The 12,792-nt window shown below is 29.4% G+C and overlaps 1 protein-coding gene across 5 annotated transcripts in view; it reads right to left on the reverse strand.

The window, feature by feature from the left end:
• LOC142323936 (sphingomyelin phosphodiesterase 4-like) overlaps positions 1-12,792 on the reverse strand; it is a 115,926-nt gene that overhangs the window by 76,797 nt on the left and 26,337 nt on the right. For all 5 annotated transcript variants that reach the window (XM_075364325.1, XM_075364322.1, XM_075364321.1 and 2 more), the window contains one exon: positions 11,833-12,061. In XM_075364325.1, the coding sequence (XP_075220440.1) occupies positions 11,833-12,061 (229 nt within the window). The remainder of the gene's footprint in view (positions 1-11,832; positions 12,062-12,792) is intronic.

Below are 12,792 nucleotides of genomic sequence, written 5' to 3' on the forward strand. Positions count from 1 at the left end.
TATACAAGTTTTCCCCTTTCAGACACCATATATGTTTATGCTTTGACTGAGGAATATTCTCTTGAGATAACTTACGCGATCTATTTTGATAAATCCTGTCACCTCATTGTGACAGATAGTTATGATTATCATTGATATTTAAATGATCTAGTTTATTCTTAGAATATTGTTTATTATTAATGTAAAATTGTTTGATTGATACTCTAGGTTGTGGTTTTTAAGTAACAAAATGTCGTTCGACTTTGTTGTCTCATTTGAATTTGTTGATCCCCAGAATAGCATGAATCATGTTTTTTTTTTTAATTTTCCTTTGATTATTTTTTTCTTCATTACATTGCCAACACATGATATGTATGATTGAGCTCTACAAATTTTTCTCTGAGACTGATTCTTAGATAAACAATAAGTATTAATTTCAGACTTATTACCTTTTAAGGTCAATGTTTTTTGGTGCCCTAAGCAAACAAAGACTGTATGGCCCGTTCTTCTACCCGGAGGCAACTGTAAATGGTATTGTTTATTTAGGCATGCTTCAAAATTTTCTAGTTCTTCAGTTAGACAATGATGACCAAGATAGATGTCATTACTGTCAGCAAGACGGGGCACCCCCTCACTTCCACTTAGAAGTTCAAGATTTCTTGATACTCTATGCATAGGTCAGTGGACTGGTTGTGAAGGTCCAATTGCAGGACCACCTTGCTTCCCAGATTTGACCCCACTAGATTTTTTCTTGTGGGGGTTTCACTAAAGATCGGTTTTATGACCTTTGTTAGCTTTCTTGTTGTGCTAAGACTTCGAATTAACACTGCAGTTGCAGAGGTAATGCCCAACTAGCTGGCTACAGTTTGGAATGAAATAGACTTCAAGTGGGATGTATGTCACATTACAAATGAAAGCCATATTGAACTAAAGTGAATGTTGGGTGGCAAACCTTAAGTGTTTTTCCATGAAATGAAACCTCAAACAAATCTATAAGTTACATCCATAAATTTGTATATGCTTCTAAATTTGTAAAGTCCTTTTTGAATTACCAGTTGTATATATATATATATATATAGACATGATGTGCAAATATGTGTATATTTTGTGTATTATTGTTATATTACAATGTATATTAATATATATATATATATGTGTGCATGCACGCACATTCTCGTTCGCTCGTTCACACACACAAAATGTATATACATACACAGGTGTATCATGAAGTTTTCCAGGTCTTTCATAACCTACTTTATTCACGAAAAAATCCATATAAACATATGTCCTAAAATGATTTGTTTGTGAGTTACCAGAGGTGAAATATTTCACTTAGATTTCAGCTACCCCAGTGAAATGAGGTTGTAACAGCTGCGGCAGTAAAATATGAAATACATTTTCCAAACCACAGGATTCCAGATTCCAAAATGATTAGTATGACTTTTCTTTGGGAACAGGTTCACTACTTGGTATTCAGCTATGAACAATCTGTCCAACACAACGCTGATACTGATATTATTATTGATGCAGTTCAGCACAGTCCAGGCATCAGTCTTTCTAAGTAGATCAGAGTTTTGAGTATGATGGTTTAGAGGACAGTTAAAGAAACCACTGGTATTCCACTGGTGGAATACAAATTGACAATTCTACAAGTATGTTTTGTTTACAGACAAGGCAAACTTCACTCTAAGAAGTCATCAACAACTAGCACAATGAGCATAGATGGGCAGAAGTAAATCCTCATGAACTGGTGGAAGGCAATTTTCAAAACCAATTTGGTGTCAATGTATTGTGTAGCCTTCTTCACAATCAACTGTTTGGACAATTCATATTACCTAGCCATTTAAATGCTGAGTTCTACTTGCACTTTCTTCAAGAAAAATTGCCATATCTGCTTGAAGATGTTCCTCTTAACACTGAGATGCAAAGCATACTTCTAGCACAATAGCGTGCCTCTCCATTTCTCTTGTGCCATTACCAATCACTTAAATTATCCCTTCCCATAGAAATGGATGGTCATGGTGGTCCACATTCCTGACCACCAACATCACCTGATTTAACACATTTAGATTTTTCTATCTGGGGATAGTTGGAAAATATTGCATACAAAATAAAAATACAATATTATATACAAAACAAAAATACATTCTCGTGAGGATTAATTGTATGCATTACAGATGCAGCTGGGCAACTTCAGCCCTGAAGAACTAAAAAGAGCATCAAAAGCGGTATAGAAGCATGCCGAGAAATGACTCATTTTTGAACATTAATTATAAACTGGTCATATAATCATGGGATTTTCACAAAATCCCACTTTGGTCTAGTGTGCTGTTTCTAAATAAAATTTGAATTTTTCTAACTTTTCTTGATTTTATTCGACTTATCTTACACCTTTTTGTTCAAAATTACAATCTCTACAAGTTTTGTTTAAAATTTTTATTCGTTTATTACCCATTTAACAAAGTTATTGTATGTCAAACATAAAAAAAGGGTTTTTTACCCAAGATTTCTCAAAACTACTGCAGATACAGTTCTAGGGCCTATTTTATTCGACTTTTCATATCAAAAACCATAAGAAATCACTAATTCTGCTCTTTAATTAATGTCCTAAAAATTTCAGTACGACCTCATTTCACCAGGGTAGCTGAAATCCAAGTGAAATCTTTCACTAACCATAACTTGTAAACAAAGCATTTTAGGACGTATGTTTATATGAATTAGTTCCATTATTTCCACAAGTAGAATAGGCTATTAAAGTCCTGCGAGAACTTCATGATACACCTGTAGATATAAAATATTGACCACTGTGCTAATAAAATTCAATACTACATGAAATATATAAACATCAAAACACAATATTTAATATATCACTAAAAAAAAAAAAAAAAAAACACAGTAAATAGATAACTTAAATTTACCAATTAATTTCAAGAGTTGATTTTCACAAAATCCCACATATTCAGTTATTATTAAGTTCTATAATTATATTAAAATATATTTATGATTTATTAATTTTTCAAAATTCTGGAATTTATTATGGGCAAATATACAAATTGTGTTGTCCAAGATTGAAAAAATTTGAAATTTAAAACTGTATATTCTCCTTTGTTCAAATGTCAATACTGCCAACCGTTAAGATTGTATTTTATTATGTTTTTAATTAAATCATCATCTTCAAATGTGATTTGGTGGTTCATAATTTTATATTTTTGTTTATTTTTATAAATGTAATATTTCTCAAGCATTTTCATTTTTTTATCATTATTATAAACTTCAAAATCTCTAAATTATTTTTGTAATAGTAATACTATGTTTGCAATCTAATAAATGATAAGGTACATAAGATATACCTCCTCTTTTTGTTTTTGTATGTTGTGTAATTTTCTGTAAATCTTTTTTTTAAATGATCTGTTCTTTTTACCAAATAAATATTATTATTATATTCATTGCATTTAATTTTATATATTCATCTTAAATCCTCCCTATTACTTTTACTATTATTATTTTTTACTATGATTATTTTGGTTTATATGCTTTTTACACAACTGCCGAAAAAAGAATGTAACGTATTTAGGGTGTAAGTATGTATGTTTCTTCTACTGTAGCAGCTCAACGACTGAACCAATTTACATATATGACCCTGTGTTAGAATCCTTACATCACCAGGAGTGTCATAGGGTGTATAAATATTTAACAGAGGTTATATGTATGGTAATGGAGATTTTCTGGTTGAAGCACAAACTTTAATAAATTGAATTAATGAACTATAACTGTGAGCCTCTGTCACTGTGTGAGCTGGGTTTTAACTGAATAATTTGAATCAATCAAATGAATAATATTACAAAAATAATAGAATTAAATTTAAGTTAAATAAAATAAAATAAATTTAGAAAATTTCTGTTTAATAACAACGGACTTCCCGTGGGGACTGCATGTGAGGCTACAATGGTGAGGTGATGTGAGGCTAGACCAATTATCATCAATTGGTAACAAATGGGATGCTCCGAGATGCTGTTTTGGGACGCTCTTATAATATCTCTGTAAACAATCATCCAATTTTTAAAATTCAGAGTATTTGCTAGTATAATACAAAATCATTATGGAATCTAACCAAAAATTAACTGATATACTCAGAATTGGATCTTATTACAAGACTGCCCAAAAAGAAGTGCAATGAATTTAGGGTGTATGTATGTTTGTTTGTTCCACCATAGTAGCTCAATGGCTGAACCAATTAATCAATTTAGATGCCTGAATCCATGCTGGAATCCTTACGTTACCGGTAGTATCACAGCCTATATAATAACATGTTTAAATAATTTTTTTTAAATTTGAGAAAATATTATACTACATACAAATATTAATTACATTGAATTATCCTATATTAAAGAGTAATGTTTGTCAGCAATGTTTTTTTTTGGCAGTTGTGTTTTTTAATATTTATTTCTTGTTTTTATTTATTTTTACCATGTACATTAGTAATCATTTTTTACTACTTTATTTGTGTAATTGTATTTTAGGTAAAAACTATTTTTAATCTTTGTGATATTTTTCTGATGTATTTTTGTATAATTATCGTGGTTTTTTTTATTCTGTTTTTTTCTTATAAATTTTATCTATTTCTATTTTTCATCTATTTCTTTTTTGAGCCTATTTTTATTGTTTTTTTTTTTTTTTTTTAATAATGAATACGTCTAAATATTGTGTTTATATGTATTAATGTTCTGTGACCATGGGTGATTAGAATTTAAATGTATTATAATATTATTTGTTGTGGGTTTTCTACATACTGATGTTTCTACTACATTGTTTATGTTTATTTCGAATTCAACAACTAACAAATGTACTTTTCTGTTATTTTCTATTCCATATGTAAATTTTTAATTCTTGTTATTATAGTTAAGTTCATTTAAATTGATCAAATGTTCATTATTTATAGTTGGATTATGTATGACTAAAATGTCATCTACATTCTTATTCACAATAATATCTGGCGTGTATTCAATTTACCGTGAACTTATTTTATCTTCAAAATCTTGTACAAATATTTCACACATAATGGCAGATATAGGTGATCCCATTTGTAATTTTTTTGTTTGTGAATAACAATTATCTTCATACTCCAAGTAATTTTGAAGACAAGTATTCCTTATAATAGTGATTAATGCATTGGTGTATTCCGAGTATAATAGGTAAATTGGTATATTAGAGTAAATGTTAGTGATAACTTACCATTTCTGTGTTAAAATTAAATTTAATAGAATTTAAATGACTTTGTAATCATTTTTTTTTTTACATTATATTTATAGCCAAGATTCATTTATATCCTATTTTATCTATTACTTTTTAGCTACAAAATATGCAGGAGCTGTTTCAAAATATATTAAAGGTCTTATAGGGTTATTTATTTTATGTAATTTTGGTAGTCCAGCGAGTTTTAAATTTCAAAACTATCAAAAAACAACTCTAACAAATTAAATAATTAATTAACTCTAACAATCATAAATAAATATGTTTTAATATAATCATATAATTTAATAACAACTGAAGATGCGGGATCCCAATATGGCCAATTCAACTTACCTATTTACTGGGTTTTGGTGGTTTATATTTCCTATATATATATATATATATATATATATATATATATAGAGAGAGAGAGAGAGAGAGAGTGAGAAAAGAGATTAACAATTACACTGGTCAACATGATTTCTGTCTCACGAATACACCAATAGGTATACTTAATGCTGTTTTTTTATCTTGTTTTCAAATACGTATTCGGAATTTCTCCATCATCCACAGTTTTATTTTAATTTTTTTAAAACGTTTTTTGTCTATTTTCAAGTAAGAGCTCCTTGAGCATTGTAAATATGATGGAACCAAATGAGCTAACTCAAAGGGTAGCGTTGCTACTAGTGTGCAGGTTCAGAAGTGCGTAGACATGTACAAACACGAACTAGTGTAGCACACATTCATCAGAACGATGCCAGTTGTGAGATAGTAGTGAACCAGCAAACACGTCATTGTGAGTGATTTGTGTGTCTGAATTATTGTGTATTACATATTAACTACTTTATTTCTTTTAATTAGTCGTTAGTTGCAAAATGCCTACAGTTTGTTTAAATCATCCTAAAAATTTTTGTTAAAAATGTGGGTGAAGTGATGCTCAAGTCCCAAAAGCAAAACCTTACTCCATTAGTAAAAAAGTGTTATGAACCTTATTTCGGGTGTAAAGTCAGGGACCAAACAAGGGCCTAGACCCCACATATCTGTTTTTTATCATGTTCTAGGCTTCTCACTGCATGAAAAAATGGCACACGCCACATGCCATTTGCTATCCCTATGATTTGGAGGGAACCCAAAGATCACTCTTCTGACTGTTATTTCTGCTTAACAAACATTAAAGTGATTACATCAAAATCAAAACATACAGTGGTGTACCCTAACTTGCAATCTGCAATGAGACCAGCTCCACACCGCAAAGAATTGCCCATACAAAGCCTCCAGAACATGTGACATTAAATGAAGTGAGCTAAGAGTCTGATGGAAGTAAGGAAGAAAATTAGACAGATACTGGTGATACAACTTTTGAACAAAGCAGTTCATCTGAGCCTCATTTACTGACTCAAGAAAATCTTAATCTCATATGAGATTTAAGATTATCCAAAAAACAGTCTGAAATGCTTGCTTCGTGGCTAAAAAAATTGAATCTTCTTTAAAAGAATACAAACATATGTACTTATTGTAATCATTCTGAATTTAAAGACTATTTTTCTGATGAAAATGGCTTAGTGTTTTGTAATGACATTTCTTCTCTTATGGAAACACTTTGTAATGGACATAAACCAACACTACTTGTTCATCGACTCCTCTAAAGTTAGTTTAGAAGCTGTGCTTCTGCATAATGGCAATAAATTCCCATCAGCACTTGTGGCTCACTCTGCTAGAATGAAAGAAATATATGAAAACTTTATATTTATTTTAAAAAAGCTTCAATATGCAGTGTATGAATGGAACATTTGTGGTTATTTGAAGGTAGCGGCACTTATGCTTGGTCTGCAACTTAGCTACACAAAGTACTGTTGTTATTGTGTGAATGATATAGTAGGGGCAGAAAAAACCATTTCATTAGGAAAGAACGGCCTAAACGCGAATCACTCATTCCTGAACAGAAAAATGTGAAACATGACCCATTGTGTAATTCTAAAAATGTGTATCTACGTCTACATATTAAACTAGGATTAATGAAAAATTTTATCAAGGCCTTGGACAATATTTCTGCTTTCACGTACTTAAAACAGAAGTTTCCTAAAATTAGTGATACAAAAATTAAAGGAATATTTGTGGGTCCACAAATACGATCATTAATGCATGATGAAAATTTGAGGAATTATTGAATTCATTGGAGAAAGCACCTTGGCAAGCATTCAAAAATGTTACTCAGTTTTTTGAGAAATTGAAAGGCAGAAAATTACCGTGATATTGTCAATGATCTTATAACATCTTATAAAAATTTGGATTGTAATATATCCAACATCTTAAAAAAATTTGGGTTGTAATATGTCCAACATCATAAAAAAAATTTGGTTGTAATGTCCTTAAAAGTACACTTCCGAGAAAGTCTTGGCACATTGAGCGATGAGCATGGGGAACACTTTCATCAGGAGATTTCAGCCATGGAAAAGAAGTCTTATGACAAACGGAATCCTAATATGCTGGCCGATTATTGTTGGACATCAAGAGGGATGCTCCACAGGCGAAATATAGAAGAAAATCGTCATTTCTTAATTTCTAGGTGAGTCAAATGCTTGAATATTGTGTATTTAAGAACGCAGTGTTTGAAACTATAAATGCCTGTTTCTCAGAAACCTTGCATGATGGGGAAAAACTGATCATATTTGAATTCAGGGGAAAAAAATACTATCAGAATCACATATTTTCCTTCCTGAGGCAAAAAAAAATTCTTTTTTGTTCTCTAGTGTTACCTTCTGTAAACAGTGACTGAAAAGTACCCAGATACCCTAATATAATTAATGAATCAGGATGAGTGACATTTTGATCACCTAAATCAGTTTTTATTGATATTATAGTTTGGTAAATGAATTCACCTGAACTTTATAAAAATTTCTCAAAAACCATCATAAAAAAGAAACATTTATTAAACCAAAACTTGTTATTTTCTAAACTAGTTTAAAAATAACTTATTTAAACAGCAATAATTGCAACATTAACATTCTTGAAGAAAATGTCATGATTTTTTTCTTTTTTTGTAAGCACCTGATAGAGTCTATTATTAACCCCTAAATTAAACAAAAAATGGTTGTAAAATGTGTAGTTTCCATACATCAAAATATGGTCCCCTATCTTGATCCTCATCAAGTTTCATCCAATATTTTCACAATGGCAAGCCTTTCAAAAACAATTACTACCTCAATTTCCAGTTACAGTATTGAAATGATTTTTTAACTTTTTATTTTTTTATTTAAATGATTGATAAATAGTTTAGAAACTGAAAGATGTTAGTTACCATTCATAAAAATGAACTGGAAGTTAAATAAAAAAAAGAGTGAAGTTAATTAAAAACCAAATTCACTTCAAAACTCTCAATCAATGGTATATTCCACTGTAAGGGGACAACTTCAACCATTGAAGTACAGTCACTGTCCATTGATAAATATCACTAGTTGTATTATTATTGATATATAGCTGCTAGTAAACTTGCATTAACTTTTTTTAGGACTATATCAGTATTATAAATAATTTTCATTTGTTTTTAATAAATAATTAACATTTTATAAATTTTTTATAATTTTAAATTATGTTAAAGCTCAAGGTTTTAAACTTATGTGAAATTTTACAATTCACACTAGTTAATATATTATACACACATGCGCGTGCGTGTGTATAATTATTGACTAGTCGATGACTCATTTGTTATATGGTGGCAGCAATAACAAAATAAACCTACTTCAAAGCAATATTGTAGGAATAATAAACACAAATGTGAGTAATCTCTTTAATAGTAATAATCTAATTAGTAATAATCTTTTCTCTTTCTATTTTTACATTCAGTGGTCCATCTTCATTATTTTGAATATATTTCAATATTTTCATTTTGTTCTTGTTTATTTAATGCGGTAGTTCTTGTGTAGGACTTCATCCATGCTGCTCATTGTTTCTTCTAAATCTTTTTTACTCTCAGCTAGAGTTACTATATCATCAGAAAATTGTAGCATCTTTATATTTTTACTTTGTACTGTTACTCCGGATCTAAATTGTTCTTTAACATCATTAACAGGTTCTATATAAAGATTAAAAAGTAATGGGGAATAGACAACATCCTTGTCAAACTCCCTTTTTTATTACGGCATCTTTCTTATGTTCTTCAATTATTACTGTTGCTGTTTGGTTCCTGTAAATGTTAGCAATTGTTCTTCTATCTCTATATTTGAACCCTAATGTTTTTTTAAAATACTGAACATTTTATTCCAGTTTACGTTATCAAATGCTTTTTCTAGGTCTATAAATGCAAAGTATGTTGGTTTGTTTTTCTTTAATCTTCATTCTACTATTAATCTGAGCGCTAAAATTGCTTCCCTTGTCCCTATACTTTTCCTGAAACCAAATTGGTCTTCTCCTAACTTCTTCCACTCACCTCCCAATTCTTCTGTACAGAATTCTAGTTAAGAATTTTGATGCATGACTAGTTAAGCTAATTGTTCTGTATTCTTCACATTGATCTGCTCCTGCTTTCTCTGTTATCATAACTAACACTCTCTTTTTCGGAACTTCTCCTTTTTCGTAAATATTACACCAACTTCAACAAGCCAAAATTCACATATCTGCAAAATAAGTGTATGCAAAATCTAAAGACAGGTCCGCCATACAAGCTGCCTCTACTTGCCTCCTCTACACGACACCTATAACCAACAACCTGGAACACATGCTACTAGTTACCAGAAAATTAAGACCTCCAATTGATACAGACTTGTATTTATTATTTTTCTTTTTTTCAAATTGTTTATTCTACCATATTCATTTATTTTGTTATTAAATTAAATTTGTCGTTTAATTAATTATTTCATCTGTTATATATTTATTCTACTGTATTTATTTTTTTGAACTACAATATAAACTATTTTGTTTGGAATAATTTTATGTTTTAAGTTTATAAAATATGGTGCGAATTAATATTTTGATTAATTAAATTAATTTTACGTTTATTGTAGTACAAACTTAATATCTCTGTATTATTCATAATTTTTTTTATAATAAATTCATTAATGATTATAAATATATTACTTTTACTCACTTTATTTATTTATGAATTTTTTGTACAATGTAATATTTTTATTTTGTAGTTTTGTAGTCCTACAAAGCTTAAAAGAATATTAGTTACTGGTGCGTACATGCTATTTAGAAATAATTTTCATAAATAACTACACTACATAAAAGAAAATCATAATATTTTTTATAGCAAAACCTTATTTTAACATACTAGAAAAAAAATCATATACTTTCAAGAAATAAATAAATTACTTCATATACATCTTGAACAAAATATTAGGTATAAATAATTTTATTTGTAATAACAAATTACCAGAACATATTTCGTTACTATAACAGCGACATCATAATTAGATACGGTGCAAGTCAATGCAAATTAATTGATGTGACTTTTGGAAAACACTACTACTTTGGCTGCTGGTGTGAGAAGTCGCTGAGTGATGTTAAAAGCAGTGTGAGGGAATGCCATAGTGTACTACGGACCCGCCTTCAGATATTACATGCACTCTAACAAATATGAATGCAGTATGTCTGCTGTTGTCTTAGCGTCTTTCTCTGTTTGGTTAGGAAAAAACTAATTTTACAATAACTTTCATTTTTTCTTGTGTTTTTGGGTGCACACCTGTGTATGCAAGTGTAAACACTGATCTTGATTTAACAATCCATGTGAATAATCCAAAAATTTATAATTTTAATATCAAACAATTATTAAACCATATGTAATACATCATTTATTCTTAATTATGTTAGTCTTCAAAATATTCTAAAATAATTCAAATAAATAGACCAACCAATATGTTACTTTCAGAAGCAATCTGCAGTTTATGTAGACATTGAATGTACCTGATTCTCTCTACTGCACATGATCAAGTCTCAATCTACACAAACATTTTCATTTTACCTGTTCCATTTTTTATAGAAATATTATGATTCTTCCTTTAAGACTATATTTATTATTCAATTTCTGTTGTTAAACTATTTATTAAAATGAAAAAAAAATATTTTGATACTCCAACAGAATATAGAGATAGCAGTGCCATCTCGTTACTATAAAATCATTGTCAACATTTTGGACCAAAACTTGGTGAAGTTCAAGATAGGAGGAGTTCATTTTAACAAATGTAAACTGTAAATTTCAAGAAGTTTTGTCCAAGTTCTTTAGGTAAGAAATAGAATATACAAAAAAATAATGCTACAAAGGTTGTATTTCCCATGCCTTCCTCAAGAATCTAAACACTGCATTTACTGTTATTTGTATAAGTTCTTTACAAACTAATATAGAAAGGATCAAAATTTAGTTTGGTATATAAATGTATCTTTTTGTACGATGGTTACTGAGAAATAACTGCAGTCAAGTTTAGTGCTTCCTTTCATCTGCCAGAATAATAAAAAATCAAATTACTTAGAATCTATTATTATAAGTAATAACAATTTTGTTTTATGTATAAAACTAACTCCATAATAACAATAGTTATTCTTTTATTTTGTGAATGTTTTTCATATTTAATATGTTAAATCTTTGTAATTTGTAAAATAAAAAAAAAAAGCAATATATAGCATGCATACCTTGTTGGGAAATGAACTGAATGTTGTCGGGGAGGACTCTGTGATGAGAAGATATAAGATAATGGGGTTACAGACGATCCATTACATGGTAAAAATATATTTAAATATTCCTCAACCAGACGTATATATAAAAATTCCCAGTACATCCATTGATTGGCATCTACTTGTAACTGAATGTTTGGATTAACAAGATGGTACACAAAATGGAACATAAATAATTCAAATGGATCTGAAGTCAACTGTTAAAGATAATACTGTAACAATAAAATCAGTTTTAAATAGTAATAATTGGTTCTCTACTAAAAAGAACATTTAAAATATGTGAAACACCGACCTTCAACATTACCGACATTATAGATTCATTAGAACCATTATTTTGATTTTACATCACTAGTGATTCTTCCCAAAATCACTAGATTTATCATTTGAGTTGTTCACTTCTTTATTTTAGTTGATGAAAGTTTAAAACATCAAAAGTAATTCCAATCAGGTGAATATGAGAATGTAAGTCACCAACTTTTATTTAAAACTGCAGTTCAGATACATGTTAGCCAATGTCAGCATATATCATAATGTACTTGTTTGGTACAATACTAGTGATATTTTGCTTGTATATTTTCCTCTAATAGTTTATATAGGAGGGAGAGCAAAAATAGTTATGCAATGCATATTGAAAAAATGTACATGGAAACAAATATATGAAAAAACTTTTAAATTTTAAGAAATAAATAAATATTAAATAATTTCAAAAGTTACAGTAATTTTGTTATAATAAATTTTCAAAATGTCCTCCATTTGCAGATATACAGGCATCATCAACATAACATATTTATCATGTTAGCAGTCACCTTTTTAATGGTTGCAGGGCTGATATGGGTTAAATAATCCTACAGAAAAAATCCATGCAAGATAAATCTGGCCACAGACCACAGAAAATGACTTCCTCCCGAAAGAATTCAT

The sequence above is a fragment of the Lycorma delicatula genome, chromosome 4, assembly GCF_047948215.1.
Source record: "Lycorma delicatula isolate Av1 chromosome 4, ASM4794821v1, whole genome shotgun sequence".
Lineage (NCBI taxonomy): Eukaryota > Metazoa > Arthropoda > Insecta > Hemiptera > Fulgoridae > Lycorma > Lycorma delicatula.